The sequence below is a fragment of the Gavialis gangeticus genome, unplaced genomic scaffold, assembly GCF_001723915.1.
Source record: "Gavialis gangeticus isolate Ggan-Ray unplaced genomic scaffold, GavGan_comp1, whole genome shotgun sequence".
Lineage (NCBI taxonomy): Eukaryota > Metazoa > Chordata > Crocodylia > Gavialidae > Gavialis > Gavialis gangeticus.
Window position 1 is genome coordinate 65,157,437 of NW_017729033.1, and position 27,904 is coordinate 65,185,340.

Sequence of the window (27,904 nt, forward strand, 5' to 3'; positions counted from 1 at the left end):
ATGGTAGAAAATCTGGTTGTCACACCAGATGACAAAGCTAACCTATTTAACAATGTCTTTGCCTCCATTTTCCTGAGCAGGGACCGTATCAGTCCTCCCACCAGGACCCCCTCAGGCCCCAGGGGAGGCACACCAGGCCTAGGGTCAATGAAGATCTAGTCAGGGAATTTCTGGAGGGACTGTACGTATTTAAATCAGCTGGTCCTGATGATCTCCACCCCAAGGCACTGAGGGAATTAGCTGAGCTCATTGCGGGACACCTAGCACGGCTTTACGAGCACTCGATGTGCTTTGGTGTGGTGCCAGAGGACTGGAAGAGGGCCAGTGTGGTGCCAGAGGACTAGAATAGGGCCATCTTCAAAAAAGGAAGGAAGGAGGACCCAGGAAACTATTGGCCAGTTAGGCTTACCTCGATCCCGGGTAAGCTTTTTGAGAGAATTATCTTGGCACATGTCCACGAGGGGCCAGCGGGGAGGTTATGCTTAGGGGCAACCAACACGGGTGGCCTTCTACAACCAGGTCACCAAATCCTTAAATGTAGGGGTAGCAGTGGACATAGTCTTTCTGGACTTTAGGAAGACCTTCGACACTGTCTCTGACCCCGTTCTCATTAAGAAACTGGGGGACTATGGTGTCGACACCTACACAGTCAAATGGGTCACCAACTGGCTGGAGCACCGCACCCAGAGTGTGGTGGTGGATGGTCCATTTTTGACCTGGAGGGATATGAGCAGTGGGGTTCTGTAGGGCTCGGTCCTTGGGCCTGCACTGTTCAACGTCTTCATTAGGGACTTGGATGAGGGGGTAAAAAGCACTCTGTTCAAATTTGCTGATGACACTAAGATGTGGGGGGATGTGGGCACGTTAGAAGGAAGGAATAGGCTACAATCGGACCTAGACAGGTTACAGGGGTGGGCGGACAAGAATAGGATGGGATTCAACACTGAGAAGTGCAAGGTGATGCACCTGGGGAGGAAGAACCAGCAGCATACCTACAGGCTGGGGAACTCCCTTCTCATCAGTGCAGAGGCAGAAAAGGATCTTGGAGTTATCATTGATGCCAAGATGAATATGGGGAGGCAGTGTGGGGATGCAGTCAGTAAGGCCAATCACACCTTGTCATGCATCCACAGATGCATCTCAAGCAGGTCCAGAGAGGTGATCCTCCCCTTCTATGTGGCACAGGTCAAGCCGCAGCTGGAGCACTACATCCAGTTCTGGGCGCCACACTTCAAGAGGGATGTGGACAGCATGGAGAGGGTCCAGAAGATGGCCACTCACATGATCAGGGGGCAACAGGGCAGGCCCTACAAGGAGAGGCTATGGGACCTGAACTTGTTCAGCCTCCACAAGAGAAGGCTGAGGGGGAATGTAGTGGCCTGTTACAAACTAGTCAGAGGGGACCAGCAGGCACTAGGGGAGTCCCTGTTTCCCCGAGGACTACCAGGAGTGACTAGAAATAACGGTCAGAAGGTGGCAGAGGGTAAATTCAGATTAGACATCAGGAGGCACTACTTCACTGTCAGGGTGGCTAGGATCTGGAACCAACTCCAAGAGAAGAGGTGCTGGCTCCTACCCTGGGGGTCTTTAAGACAAGGCTAGACAAACACCTTGCTGGGGTCATTTGACCCCAGTACTCTTTCCTGCCATGGCAGGGGGTCGGGCTTGATGATCTGCTCAGGTCCCTTCTGACCCTACTAACTATGAAACTATAAGAATAGGCAGCTGCGATTCATGAAGTATATATTGAAGGTTAGGCCCTGCAGGCCAATAAGACCGTCTCTGCAAATGTATGTGGGTCCTCAACTGTTGGGGAACTGGCCTGAAGGACATCTGGTATCCGTCAAGGCAGGGTGTAAGGGCAAGGTAGAGGGGAGGTGGAGCCTCACAGAAAATCTCCAGATAGTTGTCCTGTAGTAGAGAGACCCCTGGTGGTCAGTCACCCACCACTGGAACAAGATCCGGTAGTTGTGGCAGGAGATATTGGGGAAAGACTATACCGGAGGGAGACACCCACTTGGTGGAACATCTGGAAATGAGCAATGGCGCATCACCAGACAAAGTACTTAGGATTCCTAGTGGGACAAGGAACCATCAGACCACTAGCCGATAAAGTGGAGGCCATTCATAAGTTCCAAGCCCCCCAAACGCCAAGGCAACTCTGGTCTTTTCTGGGCCTAGTTAATTACTACCGCCACTTTGTGCCCCATTTCTCGGAATTAGCGGCCTCACTGAGGCCTCTCTTAATGTCTCAGTGTTTTTTTGTTGTTGTTTGTATTTTATGTTTCCTACTAGTGGAGGGGTTGTGATGCAAGGTGTGTGGAGCCCGAGTGTTGTTTAAACCTAAAGGTGGTTTACAGCCCCAGGGAAGAATAGGCAGCTGCGAGGCATGGAGTGTATATTGAGGGTTAGGCCCTGCAGGCTGATAAGACTGTCTCTGCAAATGTATGTGAGGCCTGAACAGTTGGGGAACTGGCTTGAAGGACATCTGGAATCCATCAAGGCAGGGTGTAAGGGTGAGGTAGAGGGGAGGTGGAGCCTTGCAGAAGATCACAAGACAGTTGTCCCATAGTCGAGAGACCCCCGGTGGTCAGACACCCACCACTTGAACAAGATCCTAAGTCGTGGCAGGGAAGATTGAGGAAAGACTACACTGGAGGGAGACACCCACTCGGCCAGACATCCGGGACAGACAGACAAACACCACCGAACATCTGGGCCCAAGCAGCACGTGACCAGCTGTTCGAGGCCAGATGGGCACAATGTGCTTAGTCAATACAGGAAACAAAAATGGCCAGGTACAGACATGACACTCTTAACAGTATAAGTGATCAGAAACCAGTCTACTCATAACAGAACAGAAGGTCAGCATACATAGACTGGTGTAAACATGGCAGAACTTGGTCTAAGATTTGCCCTCACCTCCTCTCCCCCACTGAAGGTTGAATGTATGTTCTGCTCACTACTGATGCCACTTACAGAAAACCATGTACAGTAAAAGCTATGTTATCTGGCACCTTACAAACTGGCATGCTATTAACTGGCATGCTGGCTTGTAAGGTAGAAGCAAAACTGGAAGTGCCCACCACAGAACTTTTGGTTTCACTGAGCCCCCATGGCCCGGGGGGAAAACAGCCTCTGCTACCGAGCCCCCATGGCCTGGGGCATAGCAGCCTATGTGGGACCTGCCTTCTTGTTCCTTGGGGTCCGTGGGACCCGACAGAGGGACGGTGATGTGGCGGGAGGTGCCCCAGATCCGGCAGGAGAGGCAACAACTCAAACAGGCAAAGACGCCTGTTCAGGCCTCTCAGTTAAGCAGCATATTTTGTTATCCAGCACCTGCCCCCCCGCCCCCCTCCCCCATTCCCCATGGGTGCCAGATAACAAAGCTTTTGCTGTAACTTAGATTGATTCTGCCTTGGGTTTTTAGAATGTCTGTACCTCCCCACAAAGTCTAAGTTTTTCTTTACTTCAGGATTCCCAGTATTTTGTCATTTTTTTTACTTTTGAATTTCAATTCCTTGGGGCATGGTTTGTCTTCAATTACTGATATTTAACAAAATGTAAATATTTGTAAATCAAATATTACTATTTGTAAATGTAAATACCACTCTTTAAAAATAAATAGTCTGCAGTATTTTTAATGCTGTGCATTACCATTACTTTCAACTACCCATTTTCTCTTCTCAAGGTTGAATTTGTTCTGAAAATGACGAAGTTGCAAGGTTTTCACTATTTACCTTATTACCATAGTCTAGATGAAAATACTACCCCATCTTCTGCCAGCATTCATCCCAGTATAAGGGAGAAGTGGATGTAACATGCTACCAGATAAGAATCTGAGCTTTTTACACCTACTTTGCACTGTTGTAAGTAATGATAAGAGGTACTGGACAGCAGTGAATCAAGCTTTAAGGGTGAGTCCTTCTGTGTTACACAGATCTAGGGAGAGCTACTATGAAGACACACCTGTGCACTTGCTCCTGTTGCATAGGTACACCATGATGGAAAAATGTTGCAGAACCACAATTAGAGTGAAGATGGAAGTGCCCTAGGCATGTACCAAAAAGTAGATACATGACATTTTTTCAAACCATGTTGCATAAGGAATGCAAGTATGTGGGGCATGTTTTCAAAGCTAATGCAATGGTGACATTTTCTTTTGAAAATGAAAGACCACTTAGACTCTTAGCAATTTATTTGGATTCCTTTGCTATCTGTCATAGGAAATAAATGAAATGACACAAATCTTTTTTTTTTTTTTAGAAGTGGATAAATCGGACAAATGTTTTCCATAAAAATGGTGACATTTTTAAACAATTTCCACAATTCATGCTAGTCTTTCTTTGACATTTTCTTCCCAAGAATCCTGTTCTGGAGGACTTCAGGGAAAGCACATTTCAAAGTGTTTTGCACAAACATTAAAAAAAGCAAATATTAATTTTCACTGCCAAAAGGGCTTAAAGAACTTATCCAATAAAGGAATAGTATCATACAGCATGTGGAGTACATGACCAATCATAAAAATCAGCTGGGAACTGATCCTACAAAGATTTATGATGATGCAAATCGTTAAGCATTCAGAAAAGTCTCCATGGGGATAATTACGAGGAATAGAGTTAAGTATGCAAAAATGTCTTTGCAGGATCAGGGCCTGACTCAGTTCAGGTCCTGAATATTGAACTATTTGCTAGCAGGCCAGAGAGGTACAACATTTTGCAGACATTGCACTGAATATTTTTGAATAATGAATATGCTAGAAAAAGAATCAAGATAATATGAATATTTCACAAGGAAAACAATAAGCTAAAAACACTGATTAAATGATTTGCAACTATTTATTTATTCAAATCTACCTTTACAGAAGGTGCTTGTGTGTTTTTTAACCCTTGGCCTTTCTACAACTATATTCAGTGTCTCTACTACTACATACTTGCCTCTTCAAAAAGGTCAGCCTACCCACATATCTTTATCCCCTTCTGATAGCTTGATACTCCCAATACTATATTTTGAAACAACTTGTGCACTCTGTGTTTCATCATTATTATGAAAACGTTAGATTCCTGTAAGACTAAAAGAAATGAAGATGATTTTTTCTCCATACAAAATGGGTGAGATTTGTATTTTGCTCAAATGCAGTTCTGCCTTTCGGGAAACATATTTAGGAGTTACCTTTGCTTTGTGCAGTGCTTTTTCTGCAGTGACAGCAGGCAGTGGTTTAGTAGCAATTTTATAATCTAGCATTATAGTACATTATGTACAATACAATGGGGCTTTGCAGAGCCACGTCTCTTAAGAAGCAGAGGATATATGTAGTTTGCTCACTGCAGGTTGTAGCAACTTTCTTTTGATGGCCATCTTTCATGAGTCTTCACCATCAGGCAAACATTCAGCTTCTCTTTAACAAGTTAAAAAAAAGGTTCAGGAAAAGTAATAAACCAAACACATTTTTAAATATGATAACATTTTCACCTATGAAATACTCAAGTTCTTATTGCTTTTCATTCACTCCTTACGTTATATATATAATTCTGTGTGAAATGCTACAAGAACATAAGAACCTTTTTAGTTATATTTTACTTCATATTTTTCTTTCTAACATGCCTTATTTTATTTTTACTCTCATTTGAGCAAAAACAATTGTAAAAGGTAAGCCTTTTCACCACACTATTATTAGTAAAGTTATCTTCCTGTTTTTATTTCATTATCATCCATTAAGCAAATAAAAGGTAAAATACATAATCTAATTTTGTTAATGGAGCTTAATGCAATTCTAGGACTATAAATACATAAATAAACATGACAAAAATATAATAAGGTTACTACAAAGTACATTTCAGAAAACAGTTAAAAGTGCAAAAAGGCCGTAAAATAAAGCACAAGGATAAGCAACCAGAAGCTGCTGTCTTTCCATGGCCAATGCAGATGTAAAAATTTTGGAAGCTGAAAGACTGCACCATCCAACAATAATCAGAGCTAGCAATGTTCCTAGTATCCCCCTACCAAGGAAAAAAAAAAAGAAAAAATGAGTCCACTGGTTATTATGTATTGAAGGAAATCTTATCAAACCCTAGCTCATGTTTAGTTTGCTGTTATTAAGGCTGTTGTCACTGGTAAAAGTGAGGAATGACTTATGTAATGAAAGTCAAGGGCAAGGTACAAATTAAAATACAACATCAAGCAAAAAGCTATTTCTTCATTTTGGATGAAAATAGCAGCTGCATCAAATGTATTACTTGGAAGACCAGAAAGCTTCAAGCTAATTTGCCTGGGGCTGTGAGAAAAACAACACTGTGAGCTTTTTAATTCCAAAAGTGAGCAGAAGTCCCCTAGCAGCCAAAATAAACATGCATGAGATGCTGTGATTTAAACAATGCTACAGATTTGCTGTTTTCACCGGGGCAGCCTGATGGTCTAGAGGCAGTGCATTTTGTTTTGTATGGCAGGAACAGGAACATACTCGGACCTTGAGGGAGACAGAGCCTTGTATCACTCAGGAATTACGTCTCTGCTGGACACACAGAAGGGTGTTGACAGGCTCTAGGGTGAGACCCACTGTGATGAATGACCTTTTCAAAGGATGTACTTTGGGAGAATGTAACAGAGAAAAAAAAATCACCAAAGCCCACATCCTACAAAGGCTTTTTTCCTTAATCCTAGGGTCTTCCTCTGGACTAAAAAAAAGAGGAAGAGATAAAATCTATCCTACCCCTTGGTTGACTAAATTGTCTTAGGACCAGTTTTTGCCAGCGCTGCAGGGCAAAGTGGCTACATAGCACCCAAGAATCTGATGCAATGGTCCTGTGAGTGAGCCAGAGTCTGCTGAAAGACTTGCACTGAATCCAAACCATATATGAACAAGGTATTGCAAATAAATAATGTTTCACACATACTCTATTTGCATTTTGCATTTGCAGTCTGCTTCTGTAAAATGTATGAGCTCATTCACATAATCTGTTGTCGAAGTACATAATAAGATGGCTGTGTTACACACTTTCCCTGTGTCAATCTCAAGGACTTTCAGGATAAATGGAGCTCTGCCACTTACTGAATGGTTGTGTTAACTCCATTCTTCAAACGTATCAACGGAATAAAACCAAACATAAAAAGTACATCAGACATATTTACTTATCCTTATCTATCACAAATAATCTTGACTAAATTAGTTTGCTAACTAAACTGGCATAATGAAACCTATTTATTTAATTTATTTATTTTTGTTAGTGTAATCAAATAAGTTCACACTTTATTTCTTGGAAATGTAGTTCCAAATCCCATAAGGTACTCAGCACCTTCAGTTCCTGAGCACTGCAACAAAATTTAAGGACACTCGGTGCCTCATGTGGTTTAACTCATAAAAAAAGAAGCCAAGCATGATAGTATATCCTCAGTCTAAATGCTACTTTAACCCTTCACCTTGATTTTCCACATTCAGAACTATCTAGCTTCCTGGATCCTGCTTTGGACTGAGAAGCAAGGAAGGTGGCATAGCCAGCTGGAAATTCATGGTTTGTATAGAGGAAAAAGATGTAGCAGGAGCATACTATATAATGGCAATTCCCAGCTAATGTAACTTTTCAGGGGACTGTTATAAGGTGTGGTTGATGTGTCTTGTAGTGTGGGCCAAATTTTGGCACCAGGACTGATAATGAATGGAATAGCAAGGTAGCATTAAGTCATCCTTCACCTGAAGAGTCAAGAGATGCTTCAGTGTAGACAGAAAGGTGCAATGAAAGTGCCATGTATATGATTCCCTGAAGAACTAGACAAGTGAGGGCATCTTTACACATGTTCTGGGGTGGGGAAGGAAGTGGGGGGAGCACTCTCTGGAGACACTAATTAAAGCACCCACAGCATCTCAGGTGTTCAGCTTCCTACACTTCAAAATGGCAGCAGGGACACCAATAAAGCTTATTCAATGAGCTTCAGTTAAAGCATTCCCGCCATCATTTTGAACCATGGGGATGCTGAATACACAACATTGAAGCTGCTGGAGCATGCTAATTAGCACGCTCCACCAGACTTGATTAGCCCACGTTGGAACTGGTTCATAGATGTTTAGGGTGGGAAGGGAGCCGAGTAGACCATTGAGTTTGACCCCCTGCCCTGGGCAGGAAAGAGCACTGGGGCCAGGTGACTCTAGCCTGGTGCTTGTCCAGTCTCCTCTTAAAGACCCTCAAGACAGGGGAGAGCACCACCTGCCTTGGAAAGCCATTCCAGATTCTGGTCACCCTTACTGTAAAGAAGTCCTTCCTGATGTCTAACTTAAATCTGCTCTCTGTCAGTTTGTGGCCATTGTTTCTAGTAATTCCAGGGGGTGCCCTGGTAAACAGAGCGTCTCCTATTCCTTGCTGTCCTCCTGTGACGAATTTGTAGACAGCCACTAGATCCCCCCTCAGCCTTTTCTTGCGGAGGCTGAAGAGATCCAGGTCCCTCAATCTCTCCTCACAGGACTTTACCTGCAGCCCCCTAACCATTCAAGTGGCCCTCCTCTGGATCCTCTCAAGGTTTTCCACATCCTTCTTGAAGTGCAGCACCCAAAACTGAATGTAATACTCCAGCTGTGGCTTTACCAATGCTGTACAGAAATGTATAACAGCTGGCTGCAGCTGCTAATTAGCACACTCCAGCAGCCTGAGCAGCCCATGTCGGGCATGTGGATATGTACCGTGAGAGCCTACTGAGGCATTTGAGTGCCGGGGTGCTCAGCTTGAATGTGGCAGTCTACACAGAAACACTGAAGGCTGGGTGACAGCTGGGGGAACTAGTAACAGATTCATAGTCTGGATCTGTGGACAGCATGGATTTACCAACTTGGAGCCCAAAGGTAGAGGGTCTTGCAGGCCAAGTCCACTGTTCATTCACACAGCCCATAGGCATGCTCACAACAATATCTTTGCATCAGCTGCTTCAATCTAGGATTTAGGATTCCAGTCCACTGCCCTATATTCATTTCCCTTCTTGTGCATCCCAAGTAAAAGAGGTGACCTTTCTGTTCTGGGATTTGGGGGTTTCCTGAAAGAAAAAGATAAGTCTGCAGACTGTTCTTCCAAGTCCATTCTGACCAGAAACTAATTCCCTTAGAATAATTGTCTAATCAGCTTGTCACAAAGCATAATACCCTCAGAGACTGGCATAACCAGAGCTTTGGAAAATACAGTTTTGTTTCACAAAATATTGGCATCCAAATATTGGCCAATCCTTTTGTACCATCTTGTTTCCTTCTTTAAATACTTCATCACCAACAATTAAAATGACGTGGCTGTTTTTCCCAAAAATCAAAATGCGGAAAAGAGGTATATTTTTCACATGTTTATGACAACAGCTTTCTTTGCTAAGAGCATCGCTTGATTTTAGTTAGAAGACAATCTGTTTGTGTTACATGTTTTTGGACATCACTTTTCGTACCCCAAGAAGAGGGAGGAAGGGAGAGCACTGGCTCCCTGATAGTCCAAGAAGGAAAGCTCTATGTAGGGAGTCTGGTGCAGATCCTGCACAGGAAAATTCCCCACCTTTCCACCACGGGAGGAGCATTCTCCTTCTGTAGTGGGAACCTTCCCAGAGTCCCAGGAAGGTTGCCTCCTGGGGAGAAGGCTCCCCACATGCCTGCGCTTTTCCCAGTGCACCTGGAGTGTGGGTGTGTGGGTATGTGATTGGGGGGAAGCATGCAGCTACAGAACAGTCCTCTGCCCCCAATACATGCATTCCCATTCCTCCATGTGAGAGGTAGGGGACAGCTGTGCAGCAGCTGCAAGTCTCCACAAGTTTGGAAAGGCTTGCTGCTGCTGGAGAATGGTCCCCTGCCCCTTCGTGCTGCTCTTTTCCATCTGAAGGAGTGCATGGAGTCAGGGCTATTCTCCTGACACGGAAACCAGGAGGCTTCCTGCCCAATCCGCTGTTTGACAGGATGATTGGGGGGGGGGGCTTCTCCAGGGGGGTAAATCCTCCTTGAGCTGTCTGTGGCAACTGCTGCTTTTCAGCAACTGGCAACTGCCAATTGACAGCCTGCTCTCTTTCCATCCAGGGTATCAATTAATAGGCTCCCCCAAGAGAGAGGGTGGCCCAGACAGCAGCACTCTAGTGCCTGTTGGCTAAAGAGCTGGCCTGTGGAGCTCTTCAGCCAGGGGCCTGTATCATAGGTAACCTCCAGCTCTCAGGCTATTTTTCAACCAGTTTCCAAGAAATTCTTACTAGTAGAAATGAGCTGCTGTCCATGGTCTTAGTATGTATAGCAGTTCCCATGCTAAGTAAAGCAGCACAAGATTAAATCAGTATCAGGAGAATTCTTTGAGAAATTTATTTCAGATAACATCAGCAAGGTTTTAAGAGTTACCTACAAATTTCTCCAGAAAGAGTTACTCTACAAAGTATTTATGGGCTTTTAAAAGTGTGAACTTGCAGTAGTTTTACAGCATATTACAAATGTACTGTATTCACTTAGGGACTGTCTGATACAAACAATAGCACCCTGATCAAATGTAACAGCTGTTTTGGAGCTAAACCCATCTGTCCTGTAACTGCATATGTGCACCTTTTATAAATGTGTATTAAATAGGGTAACCAAGTAAATACACATTTTGTAGAAACAACAGAGAGTGAGTGGCTCCTTCAGTGCTTTTATTGGCTGTCATGTCAGAGAGAGCTTAGAAACACTTTAATACATGGATCATTGCCAGGCTAGACCATAATAGCTCCATGGAAACGTGAAGCAAGTGGACTAATTCAGTGTGCTAAAATCCTTATGCCAGCAAAAGATGCTGAAAAACAGTATTTATACACAACTACTGCTCTTCTAAATAAAATAAGTAGGGGCAGCTATTCAATTTCCAGCTGCATTCTACTCAGTATGCAAGGCACATCCCACACCTTATGGACTAGTAGCTCACAAAAATATTAGTTAAAATCTCTCCTTCAAATTTCTGAAGCAGGGAGCTGTTATCTATTACATGCACTGCAATGCTGCCCCAGGGCTATAATCAGGTGTTAGGTCTCCTTCTATTTGGCAGAGTACAAATGTGGAGGCATAGTCTGTACCTCAAAGAGCTCACAGTTTAAGAGGAAGGAAGGAAAAAAACTGAATATACAGATGTTTTCTATACATACATATTTAGCTACATGCACATACAAACTTCTATATAAATGTTTAGTTACATTTACTATTTCAAATTACATTTTTGATCTGAAATTACAGTTTCTTAATTACAATAATAAATGGATTTGGGATTGTTAGCATTTCCCTGCCACCACCTTGCTTACTGTCCCTTAGTCTAGTAATGAAGAGTTGACTGATTTCTTGTAGATGTTACAACAGAAATTGAGAAGAAACAGGAATTAAGAGAGTTGTTACTGAAGGACGATGTAATGACACAACCATTTATATAAATCCATTTAAAATACGAAACCAGGATTCAAACCACTACTGGGTCTGGATTTACACAGCAGCAAACAGAAAAAGGGGGTTCTCTGAAATCAAAGCCACTCTCAGTTGTGACTGACTGTCAAAAAGAGGGGTCCCCATACACTGGATTCAAATTTACCAAACTTTGGGGTCACATACCTAAACCCCTCTGGGCAATTCTAGAACCCAAATCACCTCTGTCTTCGTTTTGTCTATCTCTACATAGAAACAGCAATCTTCCTTTTTTTGTTCATTCCAGTATGGATATTTTTCTTTACATTTTTGAAGGCAAAAATTACCCCAAATCTTAAATGGAAATGCTTCATATAATACTGCACTTCTTAATTACTGTAATCCTTCTGGATTCTGTCATATATGCTGATACTTACTGTAGTGAGAAGAAGATTGCACAGCTGGACAGAATCACCATGGGTAGCAAGCAGTAGCCCAATACACTTACAACACAGCCATATGAGACTCCTGCTAGGCTCATCAGGTTCAATAAAGCATGTATTCCTTGGCATCCGATAGCACTCATACCAAACACATAGCCAAAGTGAGCTTTTCCTGCCTGAAATAAATATGAGTCAGTACCAAACAACATCATCATACTACTAATTATGAAACACTAGGAGAAAACAGAATATAAGGACTAGGCCTGGTCTACTTTTGGCTTACACAGTTTGACATTTACAGGCCAGGTACAGACATTTCCCTTTTACTAGTATAAGTGATTGGAAAATAATCTATACCCATAACAGAAGTTCAGCACACAAGACTAGCCTATGCCTGTAACGTAACAGAAGTTCAGCACACATAGACTGGTTTAAAAATGGCAGAACCTCAGTCTAAGATCTGCTCCCCCCGCCCCCCAAGGGCAAATATGTGTTCTGTTCACTACCAATCTAAACTATGCCACTTAAAGAAAACTGCATAACTTAGATCAATTCTGCCTCAGGCTTTTTGAATGTCTGTACCTAGCCAAAGTCTACTGACTTTAATTATTCCAGTTTAAGTGCAATCAGAATCCAAGCCAGTATTTTACAAGATTTTATTTCAGATCAAAACATCCCAAAAGAAAAAATGTCATATTTGTTTTAAATTCACAGGGATATAGAGCCTGCTTTTGAATTGCCTTCTGTTAGTCAGACTCCAAGAGACAGGGATTATTTAGGTGACCTCACTAGCACTAGTGAGATAAAATTAAAGACCTGAAAATTTGGACTGAATATCAGAAAAATAGACAAATAGAGTGAGGCTGTAGAAAAGTCTGCCACGAAAATAAGTGGAAGCTCCATTACTTGAGACATTTCATGTTAGATTGGACACTGGGAATGAAGAAATGCTTTTTGTAGTTATATAGATATCTATTTTGTAAACTAGAAAAGCCATGATCTTAGTAGAGATAAATACTTCTATTTACTTTTCATACTGAACCATGGACCCCAGCCAGACATTTCTAGTATATATTTTTGTTACTAAGCCCAATTACTAACTAAGCTCATCAAAAGTAAGTGAACCTTTTGTGAACTTTTAGGCTCAGTACAGACATTCAAAAAGCCGGAGGTGGAATTGATCTAAGTTACACAGTTTTCTGTAAGCAGTCTAGCTTAGACTGGTAGCAAACAACAAATTCACCCTTTGGTGGGGAGAGGAGGAAGAACAGAAGGGGGATAGGACAAGTCTTAGACTGGGTTTTGCCATTTTTGAACAAGTCTGTGCGTGCTGAATTTCTGTTGTTATGGGTATAGACCAGTTTCTGATCACTTATACCAGTAAAAGTGTTATGTGAACCTGGCCGTATTGATTTTCATAGTGAATTCCTTCCTCATGTGTAAGTCAAAAGGTGCCCCTGAATCTAAACTCAGCATGTGTGCCGCTGCCGCATCACTGTGGTCGGCTTCATGTAACATGTTAATTTCTACATTAACCTTTCTAGTAACTGTCAGGTCATGTTCTTTTTTTTTTTTGCTCCACTTAAAGAGTGATTTTCCTTCCTCTTTTTTAGACTTTTTCTTTTGTCTGAATTTAATGCTTGTGAAAGGTACCAGCCTGACAGCTCTGGAGACTGATGTCTTCTAATTTATCCACAAAGCAAGTACAATACAGGCAGCAGTGGCAATAGCACAGATTTCCTCACATTGCTCCGGCCCCAATTTAGAGAAATCACCTCTAGACATAAGAGGGTTAGTTCATTTCCCATTGAATCTGTGGTCTCTCTTAAGCTACTAGGAAGTGAATTACTGAATACCAACTGTGAGGATAATACTGTGATTTTGACACCCACACATTTGAAAGGAAATATAGTTCAGAGATGAAGACTGTAGTCAAACTTCTACAAAAAGAGAGAAGCTCATCAAGGCAGAGCTTCTTCAGGGGCTGGCTGAAGACTGTGAAAAAGCTCCCATAGAAATAAGTGCCACCAAACCTCACCTGCTTCCTTGTCATTGTAAGGTGAATTTTGTTGCTGTTATCTTCTTTCATCATAATAAATACATGTTGCTATAGGGGGTGTGTGTGTGTGTGTGTGTGTGTGTGTGTGTGTGTACGTACGTACGTACAGACACAGACAAAGACACATAGTAAAATAAAATAAAAAAACATACCATTTTATATGCCCTTCCTCCACGAGGAGAACAATCAGAGACAGATGCATCTGATCAGACTCTAGAGTTCTTATAGTAAGTTTAATTAGAAATTCAGAATAAAAATGATTAGGCAAGTACTGTTTCACCTATGGATATTAAGGAACAGAATCTTTCTATATACAGGGCTTATACAGTCCTCATTTCAAGGTGTCTGAGCATTTCACAATCTTTAATTCATTTAACCTCACAACACTCTTCCCAGGTAGTGCTACTGCCTCAGAAGACTGAGGCGATAGAACATAGCTAAATGTCTTGCCCAAGATCACACAAGAAGTTTGAGTTGGAAAAGGTTACTGAAACCAGGTTTTTCAAGTCTCAGTCTAGCATTCAAACCAATACTCATCTCAGTTTGTGTCTTTTAAACCAGTGCAACCTCACTGAACTTAATGAGTTAACTTGGAGGTAATTGACAGCTTAGGGCTTTAAATTTCTGAAAAAAAATATCTGCTTGGCAACATAAAAAGTCATATTTCTTAGGCACAAACTCCCCTGCTGGCATTCAAAATACTGGGAACCTCTAAAGAATTAATGAAAGCTGCTTCATTAAAGAAAATTAACGAGAACTAGCAATATTGAGGGAAAATACTACTACATCAGACTACTAACTACAGTCACAGTCATTAGAGGGTTTTAATAGATTTAACATTTTCAGTTGCTGGGGCAGTATTTCCTTTAGAACAACTAACAGATGTTGTATCCTAAATAGACACAACAACCACCAGCAGCTAATATTTTACATTGTTTGTTTCAGAACATTTAATTAATTGACGGAGCTCTACTTAGCAGCTTAATCTAAGATTAACAAATTATGGAGGCAGCAACAAAGGAAAAGAGCATAGCAGCTCAACGAAAATTTGGTGTACTGTTTGATATGCATGGAATTTATGCTAGGTGCAGTTCAGCGGGGAAAAAGGAGGTTGTAAATTAACACAATATTCCCAATGTCTTTTTCACCTGCTCCATGTAACACTATTGATTTCCAATCTATGGTGATATATGCAAAATCAGAGTGGGCCCTCATTATTTTGGCAGAATGGGAATGGATGTGTACTAAAGTGATAGCACTAAGTATTCTTGCAGAAATAATAAAATTGAAGTAAAGTATCAGTTCTGACCCTGGCCCAAACCCAGGACAAGGATCCAGAGGCAGAACTACTGCTGCCACTGTTGCTGCTACCGCTGCTGCCTGGCTATGGCTGAGGTCAGAGCCACAATGTGCTTTGTGCCTAAGGCCCAATGCAGAGCTGCTGCAGTGAGTAGGTGGCTTCAGGAGGGACAAGGGGCTGGGGGAACAGGCACAGGGGACACAAATGCTAGGGAGGCAGGTGGCAGTGGGACAGGCATCAAGGAGGGCAAGTGGCAGGGGGACAGGTGGCTGCAGGGTAGATGTCAGGGGGCACAGGAACTGTGTAGCAGAGGGGCAAGGGACAGGCCTCCAGCCCCTGATTTCCCCACTGTAGTGGTGTTAGGGATGAATTTAAGATAACCATCCAATAATTAGATTCTATATGTGGAAAATTATAAGAAATTTATAATTTTCCATGCATAGGATGTAATTATGGGGGGCGGGGAAGGAGAGGGGAGAGGGGTTGTCTTAAATTTGAAGTCATCTTGTATTTGGGCAAAGATGGTATTTTGTTTTTTCATTTACTCCAGTACAAAGTGTATGCAAATGCTACCAGTGATGTATGTGCATGGTGAAGTATGATTTGGTAACACCTACTTTGCATAGAAAACTAATTACAAAATATGCGGGACAGTAGACTCATGTCCCCAACCCTAATGCTGCTCTCTGCTCTCCATTAAAAACTAATTTAATGGACACTGTTATTATTGCATCTGCAGTGCTGTTGCCCTAATTAATAACATGAGAGTGGAATCAGGCCTTGCTCCCATGCTCCAAATCCTTACTGTTCTCTTCTTCCCTGTCTTATCGTGCTTCAAAATAACTGCTACCAATATTTCTGCACATTTCTGAAGTATTTCTGAAATATTCTGAAGAATATTTCTGCATATTTTTCCATAGTAAAGAACTTGAAACAAAATGTAATTTATAATTTCTTTTCTGAAAAAATGCCTTCAGCCAAATTGTATTACTAGTGCTATTAGAAGAGAATTATTCAATACCAAAGTGTATCTTAGCTTTCGAGGCTAAAAAGCTAGCCTGATATCAAATATCAGTGCAAAAACAAGGTAAATCCGAAGAGTAAGATGGCACTTAAAGTCCTGTATTCCAATTGGTAAAAAGTTATATTAGCGAACTAACACAATCACATGGGTTTTAATTGTTTTTATTCACTGAGCCATTAGGCATGATTCACCATTGAATTGCTGAATTTTATGGACATAGTGGACTTGTGCAAGCCTAAAACAGCCTCTCTGACATTTCCTCTTATCCTCTCCTTTTCTAAATGCTCCCCAATTTTTTTGAGTATAATAATATAAAGGTAATAACATGTCCCCCCCTTTTCTTGTTTCTCTGGGAAGCAGTGACCTTCTACCTGCCTCTCACTTCCCTTTTCTGGGAGTTTCCTTCTCTCACCCTCACTCTTTTACCTCCTTCCCTTCCAGATTTTCAGTTTATAGTTATTATAATAAAATAATTATATTATAAAATAACACATTTTACACCTCTCCTCAGCTTTGCTATTACAAAGCTATTTCCATAGGGAAAAAAGTGGAAGTACAAAGAAAGAAGGGGAAAAGTGAAGAGAAAAGAGTTATATACATGCCTCTCTTTTGTTTAGGCAAAGAAAATTGAAAAAAAGAGCGTTAGCAAAGTCAACAGAGAAGTAGGGCAGTTTTCGGAAATTAAAGTATTTTAAAGATTTTTTTGGAATGGTTTAGATATAAAAAGTGTTAAGAAATCTTTCCTCTCCTGGCAATAATATCTATAGGTGTTATTTTGGGCTGGAATAATTTAGGCCTTTCCTGTACACATTCTGCAAATGTACAGAACATGAACTGCATAAAATCTCTCTGCCTCTCTTTATATATTATGTCTCTACAAAAAAGTGTGTGCCCTGCCCTTGTCTTTTTATGACAGCAATACATTTTACCTGTGCTAGAACTAAAAACTGTACATTAAAAAAATTATAAATAAATTGTACAGCAGATATGTTCTTATATCCAATCTGAATGCAAGCTGAAGTAAAACATTTAATTTGTACCTGCATAGCATCTACCCAAACTGAACCAGTGTTATTGTACAGGCATGAAAATGCTTAAAGCATTCATAACTTTGCCATACTGTACCAGTAGCAGTGTAGCACCAAGAGCCAAACAGAAAACTGTAGGCCCAGTCACATCTGTCTCATTCATAATGCTGCCATCTGCTGGTTTCATTGGGTTTAGGACAGTTAGTGTTTTTTGCCATATATGATCAAAATTGATCCCAAGTTCTGCAACAGAAAAATTCCATAATTGTTTATTATTTTAAAAGCCTTTTGGTTTTTTTTACAGAAATCACTAGAGACCATGAACCCAAAGTAAGAAAATCAACCTCTTGTCTTCCTAGAGGGTTGAATGCAAGAAAACGTATTCTTTTTTGCAGGAAAGATTCCCTTACCTTTTCATGCATTATATTCAAGATGAATTCCTAATTCAGAATTATGGTAATTAAATTATTAAATTATATTGAATGCAATGGACAAAAAAAATACTATCAACACTATCCCCTTAATGTTTGGTTTTTCAATTGAGAGAGAGACGTAAATACACATTATATACATTTCTAACCTTATTAAATGAGACTTTGAATAATGTGCTAATTAGCAATACCTGCAAAATTCAAGGGATACTGAGGACAGAGATGCATGCTTTAATTCTGGTAAATATGACAGAAGATGTTTCTTAATGCTGAGTTGCTAGAGGCATTTTTAAAAATGACACTTTGCCCATTGAGGAAAAGCAGTAACAACTTGTGCAGCATTTAAGGGACTTTTTACAAATATTCTTATGGAAGCTTTGTAATGGGCAAAATTTTACCCCGCTGAAGTCAATGACTGCAAAAAGACTGCAACTCCCAGGAGCAACATTCCTCCTGTAATGCTCCCACAAAGAGCAAAAACAGTTTTGGAATGAAGCTGCTAGCAGCAGGGAGGGCTCCATTCAGAAAGCAAATGTCCAATTTCTGCACGGTGCCAGCTTATTTTTGGAGCCAACACAAAAACCAGATTATATAGCATACAGCTCTCTACATTGTTTTTAATTATACTGCAATTATACTATATATTTCCAATTATACTTTAATTAGAAGTAGTCTGACCCAAAACCTCAGTTGGTAACATCTCTAGAACTTTGTGGTCAGAACAGTTTTTACTTTAATGTCAGTCTACAGTCCAGCCACCAGGTGAGCTGCATGTGCAGATGGAGATCTAACCTTCTGTGTTCTATTTCCAATAGGCACAAAGTGAGTCTGCTTCCATTGAAGTTAAAGGAAAATGTTCTATTGACTTCAGCAATGTTGTCTGGTTGAATGTAACTAGCATTTACTTTACTAATTATACTAAATCCATTACAAACAAGTCTCCAATTTTAAATCGGATATCTATGTGTTGTTTTTAAATCATCAGTATGTTTGTTAACTAAAGAGTGGCCTGCTAATTGGTTACAAGTATCATGCTTGGAACATAGATTTTTTTACAATTAACCATGTCTTTTTGCAATTAAATGGCCTACCACATGAAAGTATGCAGGTTATGAGACCTTTCTCAAGCTTTCTATTTAAGTGAGCCCTCTTGAGTCTTTTTAACTAGTAAACGTATTACTAGATATGCAAGCAAGATTACAGAAAGTGTTTATAGGTATTTTAAAATGATATCTTATTATGCAATATAAATATATAGAGAAAAACTTTTAAAAGTCTGAATACAAAATTTATTGTTATGCTGTCATCTAGTGGTAATAAAGTATATGATATATGTGCCATAAAAACAAATTAATACTCTTATTTTTTATGCAAATTGTGGCACTTTCTTTTCAAATATAAATATGTACCTATGTTAAAAATACAAAATCAACAAATCAACAATATATTTTTCTGATTTGACAGTCTATGATTATTATTTCTTAAACTACATCGGTAAAGATTTTTATTGTTATTGTCAACTAGCAAGATGTTACATTCCATGTATAAAGTTTACATATGTATACTTTGTAAGCATATGCAAAAAGAAATCTCATTTAATTCTAGGTACGCAAAAACAAGTGTAAATGAAGTGTGGTTTTGTTGTTTGGTTGTGCCCATTTGGAAAGTAGTGTAGGGCTTAATGATGATGGGTGACTTCTAGTTTAAAGTACCTGTCAATATAGGCCATGGTACAAAGGTCTGTTCCTACAGACCAGATTACAGGACCTTGGTCACAGGTCTTTCTAGTCCTCTTAACTTGATCCTAAAACTCCCACTAACTAGGATTTGGAGCTTGCAACAATGCAAGATCAGACTCCTGATACAGCTTCAGTCTTTGGGATGGAGGAATGTCAGATGACTTGTTCTTTAGGGCATAGAACAATTGTGAGTCTTACTATTAGATACAGTGGCTCTGCTGCACAGTAATAATTCTCTAGTCAGTGACATGAGTTAGTGAAAAATATATACACCTAGAAACACGATACGTTAATATTGTTAATAGATTAACTTTTACCTTCTAACAAAGGCGGTTCTTCATCAAAACTGCCAGAAGAATTAGAATGCGATAAAAACTCTGGATTGTAGGTTGGCTGCAAAATCTGGCCTGTGTAATTTTGAAAAGATGGAATTATTTCTGAAGGAACAAATGCAGCAGGTTGAGGCAACTCATCTATTTGGTACCTATAACAATAAGCATAGTCATATATCTGGGTAAGACAGACAATTTATAATAAACTAACTTCACAATAGCTAAGAGTTGCGCATTAATATGGTTACCAGATTGCCTAGACCCTTTTGCTTCTATATGTTACTTGTATTGCATCCCTTCATCATTAACTGTGTATTTCTAACAAGCCCAGTGAATGAGGAAGGAGTCCTCAAGAAAACATAGTCTTTAGTATAATGGTTGCATCTGTATGTGCATTTATGTCGCGTTCAATTTATTGTGCAGTAAGTAACTGTGCAGCAAGCGGAACATAGGCCATCATCTACATGTGCAGGTGTGAAAGCACAATCATGCTGTGTGTGGTCTGATTTGGGACTAAAGTTAGTCCCAAGTCAATCCAAACACACAGTATTACTGCACAGTAAGGCGTCAACACGTGCATTACTGCGCAATAACTAGTCAGGCATAAATTTGATACCTGCAGGATGTCCAAGTCAGCATAAGTCGCCATAGTTACTGTGCAGTAAATGTGCATGTGTATACATGCCCACTGATTACAAAATATGCACACAATGGGGTATGTATGGTTGTGGGGACAATTACAATCTACACATTTGTTAAATACTAAGTTTCACTCTGTAGCCTGACTTCTTATGCGTTTAGTTTTCTAATGGAATAGCTCTACATATATCTGAATGTACAGTTGTATTGAATACAATGTAAAAGTCATTTCAACAAACTAGCAACATGTGCAAATAAAAATCAGTTATAGTCGCACAATGCCCAACCAATTTTCTAATTATAATTATATATTGCATTATAATTCTATAATGCCTGGAGAATCCAAATAAGTTTGAATCCTCAGCCAGTCTAAGCACACTCAAGATTAACTCCAAAGACCTTAAGGAAAGGATTATTATCCCCATGCCACATATGCAGAACAATATGCAGGGAAAATAAGTAACTAATTTAAGGCAAACTGGGAAGCATATAGCAGAACTGGAAGCTGATCTTAACTATTTCCAGTCCACTGCTTCAATCCTAAAATCTTTTTATATAATGGGATTTTCTGCATGGAGATGGCCTTCTCCGTATATCTCCTCCATCTTGGGCTGAGTGGAGGAATCATCCCTCCCTGTCTGCTGTGCTGTTTGTTATACATGGCTGAGGAAATGATTGGCTGAAGGCAGAAGAGAAGTACTTACTTTTGGCATGTGTATCATTCCCTTCAGAGATCACCAGAAATGTAATGTAATTTCTATTTGAGGAGACTTTGAGTAGCTGGGGTGTCTATCCCATAAGCAGGATGGTTTCAGGGACCTCAGTAGATTCATGTTGTCATTAGGGCCAAAGTGGTGAAAATTACCACTGAATTGAGTTGGTTTTCCCCAGAGCACTTCTTATCTAAAAATGTTGGGAGTGGAGCTGTTACCTATTCCCTGAGTATGGGAGAGAATGGCAGAATTCAACTGCCATCCCCAAATAATTTTTTTGAAAATTTCTTTATGGGAACCACTCAGTGCTTTCCTCCTCCTAATGCCACTTCCTCCAAAAAAATTAAGAGTCCCACACATGTAAAAAATCCAAACAACATAAAACTTTTGGTCTCTGTCTCTAGTGCTACTTTATATTATTCTCTTCACATAAAACTTTAAATTCAGTTGAACATATCTCTTTTCCAACAATTTAACACTGTAGTTTGTTAATTTGATGTTGAATTTAAAAAAATAAAAATCAGTATTTGCCTTCTATCTTTCTACTTACTTTCTGTTTCCATAAAGATTTTCATTGGCCTCAGAATGATTGTATCCTGGTTCTTGATTATCAATGGTATAGCTGGACTGGTAAAAGTCTGAATGAAATTGTTCAAAGTTTGACATTCTGGGGAAAATGATTTAGAATACTGATGAAATAATGCTAGACAAAGTAAATCATTATTTTTGAAAAGTTATAACCCAAAAGAAAAAAAAGAAAACTACAGAATTGCAGGCTTAAAAAGATTTCTTTTCTCTAAATGAGCTTATGCCAATTTGAAGTGGCAGAAATAAACTCAATTAGTTTTTCTTTAGTATAACTATAAAATAATGTCTCATCTGTTATCATACATGCTATAGATGCTATTTTTTCAAAACAAAGACTAAAAACCTACTCTTAAGCCTTACCTGACTTCTTGACACAACTATTAGTCATTCTTGATAGATATTCCCAGTAAATTCTTGTTGAGAGAAAATTATATTCCATTTTAAAATAAAGCTATGGCCAAATTCAAGCGAGTGATACTAATTAGTAGATAAGCTATATCCTCTGCAGAAAAGGACCTGGGGGTTACAGTGGACATTAAGCTGAATACAAGCCAACAGTGGGCATATCTACATGATATGCTTTGAGCTCAGTAGACCAATTCTACTGCACATTAGTGTGGCAGGTAAAACTTGTGCTAATGCACAGTAGATTTAGTCATTGTGCATTAATGTGACAAAAAACCCAAAAATGTTCGTTTGCACTAATGCACAATGCCAATTACAGCACATTAAGTTGGTACCTGTCATTACAGGTACTAAATTTAATGCATCATAATTACAGCAGATTAACAAAAACATAGTGTGCCTTTGTTGCCAAGAAGGTTAGCAGCATACTGAGCTGCACTGGTAGGAGTATTGTCAGTAGATCAAGGGAAGTGATTATTCCCTTCTATTCAGTACTGTTGAGGCCACATCTGGAGTATTGTGTCCAGATTTGGGCTGCCCACTACAGAAAGGATGCGGACAAATTGGAGAGTCCAGAGGAGGGCAACAGAAATGGGTAGGGGCTGGGGCACATGACTTCTGAGGAGAGGTTGAGGGAATTGGGCTTATTTAGTCTACAAAAGAGGAAAAAGACTGAGAGGGGATTTAATAGCAGCCTTCAGCTACCTGAAGGGTGGTTCTCGGTGGCAGATACAGAACAAGGAGCCGTGGTTTCAATTTGCAGCAAGGGAATTTTAGATTAGATATTAGTTTAGGTTAAATATTAGGAATAACTCTCTCTAGGAGGGTAGTAAAACACTAGAATCTCCATCTGTGGCGAAGTGGGAGCTCTCCAACCAGCCACAATGCTGGTCTCCCTGCCTCTCTCTCCTTCCATGCCTCGCTGTTAAGTAATTATGATCTTAAATAAGTAGGAGGCTACCCTGTCTGGGCTCTGGTATCTAGGGCCTTGAATACACACTCCTACCTCCCCTTACATGTCCCATACCTGCCAGATGTTTCTAACAACTGTGTACAGCTGTGGCCTGAGGCTAGGCCCAACTCATTACAGTATTAGGCCTCTCACAATCTGCTCTTTTATGGACCACTCTCATACCGCCTCCCTCTCACTGAGGCCTCTCACAGTCCACCGTCTCTCGCATGGTCTCTCTCATGCTGTCCTTGCTGGGCCTCACTTGTACCACACCTCCTTTTCCCAGGGGCCACACTCACCCTGTCCTATCCTGAAAGGTCCTCAGGCTTGATTCCCTTCACTCCCCAGCCAGCAAGCACGCGGCCTTTTGGGCTTCTCCCACTGTCCTCATCTGAATGAGCGCTGGGCAGCTTGCCAAATACTGTACAGACTCTGTACAGGCTCTGCCCCTGTCTCGTAGCTAGGTAACTTCCCCCAGCTGCTCTCCATACAGGGCTGCTGACTCACCCCCTTATTTCTCCACAGCTTCTCCTCTGTCACCTTCCAATTGGCCTCAGGCACCTGAAGGCTTATCTGGACTTAATTTAGTCCCCCAAGTTAACAGGACCTCAACTTGAGCCCTATTTCTCTCACAGGGCATCAACTCATGCCCCTTCCTTGCAGGGACTCAACTGGTTCTATTACTCAGATGCAGCCCTTCAGGTGCCTCTCTGCACCTTCACTTTCCCTGAGGTACATACTCCACCCTTTTCTCTGGGACCTGAAGCTGAAAACCCCTGTACGCTCAGGTGCCCCTCATTGGTGTGCCTGGCCCACAACTCTCCTTCTCTTCCCAGGGTCTTACTCCCCATTGGCTTCAGATGGCCATAGCCATGCCTGGCCCCATTACACATTCTGCAGGGCCTTGCCCCCACTGGGCGCTGGTCCTCCACCTAGGCATGCATGGCCCTAACTACCTCTGATGTTGTATTACCTGCCCTAAAGCAGGGGCTTGGGTTATTAAGGTGCCCCTCCTCACCTTTCACTGGGACAGTAACTGGTCTGGCACTTCTTGAGGGCTGCTACACCACTAGGAGCCCCACCAGACCACCTGTCCCCAGGAGGGTGCAGTTTCAAGTCACACCCAAGACCAGGAGCCTCTAAGCCACACCATAGCTCCTGCCCTTACCTGCATGTTGTCTCTGGAGCAGCAGCTCCGCTGGGAAATTTTCCTTCCCCTGTGCCAGGCAGCAACTGCTGCCCCCATCCCTGCTGGCCTGAGGCTCAAGATGGCCACTCATCAGGACTGGCCTGTACCTGCCTGCTGCCTGGCCCAGTTCTTAAAGTGGCAGAGTACCATGAGTGCTCTGACACCCACCTTCCCCCTTAAAATGGTTCCTGGGGAGGGCTTTCCCTGATGCTCATTCAACAAGCTCTTACAGAGCTTGCAACATCCCCAAGGGGTGAGTACCCCACTGGTGCTCTGCCACACACCTTCCCCCTTTAAATCACTCTATGGGGTTTTATCTGGCTACATTCCCTGTAGGCCCTTCTCTAGCCTGCTGCAGCCCACCCTATGTGGTGAGCACTCTCGCAGTGATCCACCACACCATCCTTTGAGGATTTTAAGACCTGGGTATACAAAGCCTTGGCTGGGATGATATAGCTGGGAATGGTCCTGCTTTTAGTGGGGGGTTGAACTACATGATCTCCTGAGGTCCCTTCCAACCCTAATTTTCTATGATTCTATTAATCTACTGATTAAAAGAACAGTTATTAGGCATCAAAGCCTTAATTATTCCCAACTATTTATGTTTTGATATGCTACACAAGTATCATAAAGTAACGTACATTTTAACCCTAAAGAAGAGAAAGTTTACACAACTTGGGTTAGGTAATATCTGCTTATCAGTATTGTAACTAGAATACTTAAGTTGCATATTTATTTTGAAATTGTGATCTAAGTGGGACCAAACAATAATCAGATAATAAACTAAATATATAAAAACAATTAGTTGTGCTGGTTTTAAGCCATTTTAACTCTGGATTTACAGCATAGAATCCATTTACACCTTTATTTTATATCTAAATCTAGAATCCTGGCTTGAAAACAGTTCCTCTTGTATGTATAGTTCCTACTCCTGTGAGTATAGTTCTGTCTGGGAATAAATATTTGCACATGAGGAAGCTTCCACAGAATTGGTCATGTAGATTAGCAACATTATGGGTCGGAGGTTGTTTCTTATTTGCTCTGTAATGTGTCAGGCATATTTACAGCATTATAGATATTAAATACTCAATAGTATACTGAAGTATATGAATCTACATGAAGTTTAATGCACAGTCAAATTCTTATATGCTCTGCATATTAGTTTCAAACCTGTCGTCCTTATCACATTATCTTAAGTAAAATTATTCCTAAGATTATGGAGTGCAGGACTGAGGCTGTTTTATACAACTGCTACCAATATACTGATACTATGAGTGCCTACACATACATTGAAGCTGCTTCAGTGCACTGGAATTACAATGCATTGGAGCAGACTCAATTAATCGAGTCTGCTGGAGCATGGTAATTGCCATGCTCTAGCAGACTCCAGCATCACATGTCAGTACCTGTATGCTGAAAAAAGGCTGCAGGGGTGCTTTAACTAAAGCTTGTCAAACTAAAGTTCATTCAATGAGCTTAAGTTAAAGTGTCCCTGCTGCCATTTTTCAGGGCAGGGACACTGATACACATGATGCTCTGGGCGCGTTAATCAGAGTGGCTCCTGGAGCTGTTCTATTTAAAGAGCCCATTGCACCTCCCAGAGCATGTGTAGAAATGCCTCATTTGTCTAGCAGAGTCAGCAGTTGTGGAAGTCTCCAAAGCTTGCAGAATTACATTGATGCTTTCACATTCAGCAATTAGAAAATACAAAGATGGGGTATAAGTACTGGTCACCTGTGTGTGTGACTGGATGTATACATTTCTAAAATATTTCTGCACTTACAAGGTTAAACCTAAAACTTACAAGGTTAAAATATTTAAAGAAGCTAAGCAGCCTGACTCATAGCATGAGCATGTCTGGCTTATTTAACATTTTAATCATTTTAATTCTTGACTTAGGTCAATATTTCCTGAAGTCTTCAGCTTGCTCTGATTCCCCTGGTGTTTCATATACTGAATGCAAAGAATGCTTCTCACTCAGGTTACTGCGTAACTGCTGTTCCCCCTCCCCCCATATCTTACATTTATTAAGCAAATATAGTGTTTCATGGAAATGTTATTTACATAAATAACTTTAGAAGTAAAAGTTATAACAAATTGGTAATTTATTGGTGTTCTTGAAGTGCTGCATATTCAGGAGTTTCAAATTCTATCACATAAAAGGACTAATCTGCCAGGACCCTTCAGCATTGAAAGGAACAGTTACACCATATATCAACAATACCTTCTTACTAGTAAACAACACATAGATTTTCCAAATTTTGGAGAAGATAATTTTTGTTAGCTAAATTTAGTAAATCATATGTGTTTTTATTAGAAATTGGATAAGACTTATGAATTACACGCATTAAGAGTAAGGCTATTATACGTCATAAATCCTGGAACATCTTATTTATTTTTTAAAATAGGTATTCATAATTCAGCTTTTGAAGCTCATTGAAATTTTTTGCAATGTTCTCATATATGAAATAACTTTATAATCCATTCTATAAAGTATATTAAAATGTATTATAATCTAAAAGCTTAATATTTTTACAAACTTGAAACTCAATTTAAATTACATACCTTTAAATATATAAGGTGAAACAATGCCTCCTGTACATGAACTTACATGTCGAAAAAAACCTAAAATATTCTCTTGCGTTAACAGGGATGATCTTGTACTATTTATAATGTTCTAAATTTGACCTGTGAACACATGCTTGCGGCTGAAAAAGACCTGTCAGTATCATGGACAACATTTAATACCATCTGCAATAGTTTACAACCAAGTACAGAAAGCAGAAATGGTTAGCAATCATTGAGTTAAGGCAAAACAACCAAACTGCTATGCTTTTAATATCCAATTTTAATCTAAATTATAAAAATTGAAGTCTGTTCTTTAATACATGTGTGCATTAAAGCACTCATTACAATAGTGTCTTGTTCCTCAGCTAAGGGCTTAGGTGCTTCTAGATACATTATTAATAATGTATATAGAAACATATAGATGTAACTTTGATATATACAGGTTAAATGAATATTTCATAGCCTTAGACACTATGAAACTTTCAGTATGGTAACAAATCCCAAAGAAAGCTCTTTATTGATATGCATTTTAGCATCAGATACTTAACCAATTACAACAATCTCTGTCTTTTCTGGGTCATTTATCAGATGGCTTCTTGATGAGCACTTGGGCTGATTAATTTAAGGAACAGGACATTAAATGGGATATATTCCTGAGTCATTAAACCATGCCTCAGGTGCATTTTAAATTCTAAGGTTGAAGGCCAAATGAGTTCAATTTCATGAGAAGCATATTCATGGCCCATTAATACATGCCCGATAGTGCTTTAAAACTGGTAAAATATTGTGTGATTTGATTTAAAAAAAAATCAACAAATTACACTCTCACCAAATATGCACCTCGAGACAACTGGTTTAGAATTGAAGGATAAAAGAAAATAGTAGAAAGCCATATTTATATCTGTTGTTTACAAGTAATTTAAATTGAACAGCCATTGGTTAGGCTTCCTCTTCTGCAGCTAAGTTTCTTTTCTACCTTTAATGCACCAATAGCATTCAACAGTGTTTCTCTTGGCAACCATGTTGCAATTCAGCTACAGTACTTAGTAAAGACTTAGTTTGGATGGTGTGTGAACTTCGTATAACACGAGCTTGATGCAGTTTATATTCAAATCAATGGAAAAAAACCTCCCATTAAGAAGCG

The 27,904-nt window shown here is 40.3% G+C and overlaps 1 protein-coding gene across 1 annotated transcript; it reads right to left on the bottom strand.

The window, feature by feature from the left end:
- Nucleotides 1-5,670: 5,670 nt before the first annotated feature.
- YIPF7 (Yip1 domain family member 7) lies at nucleotides 5,671-22,025 on the bottom strand. Its single transcript, XM_019526649.1, has 5 exons — nucleotides 21,609-22,025; nucleotides 19,692-19,858; nucleotides 17,302-17,447; nucleotides 11,788-11,969; nucleotides 5,671-5,999 (listed from the first exon to the last, which is right to left on the bottom strand). Exons 1-5 carry the CDS (start codon nucleotides 21,722-21,724, stop codon nucleotides 5,837-5,839), a joined length of 774 nt encoding a protein of 257 aa, XP_019382194.1. The 5' UTR covers nucleotides 21,725-22,025; the 3' UTR covers nucleotides 5,671-5,836.
- Between the last annotated feature and the right edge of the window lie 5,879 nt (nucleotides 22,026-27,904).

Excerpts from the sequence above, each read along its gene's own strand:
- YIPF7 (XM_019526649.1), bottom strand. The coding sequence starts at position 21,724 with ATGTCAAACTTTGAACAATTTCATTCAGACTTTTACCAGTCCAGCTAT. Across the intron at positions 19,859-21,608 it reads AATCTTTATGGAAACAGAAA|GTACCAAATAGATGAGTTGC; the intron begins GTAAGTAGAAAG and ends TTATTGTTATAG. Across the intron at positions 17,448-19,691 it reads AGAACCGCCTTTGTTAGAAG|AACTTGGGATCAATTTTGAT; the intron begins GTAAAAGTTAAT and ends TTTCTGTTGCAG.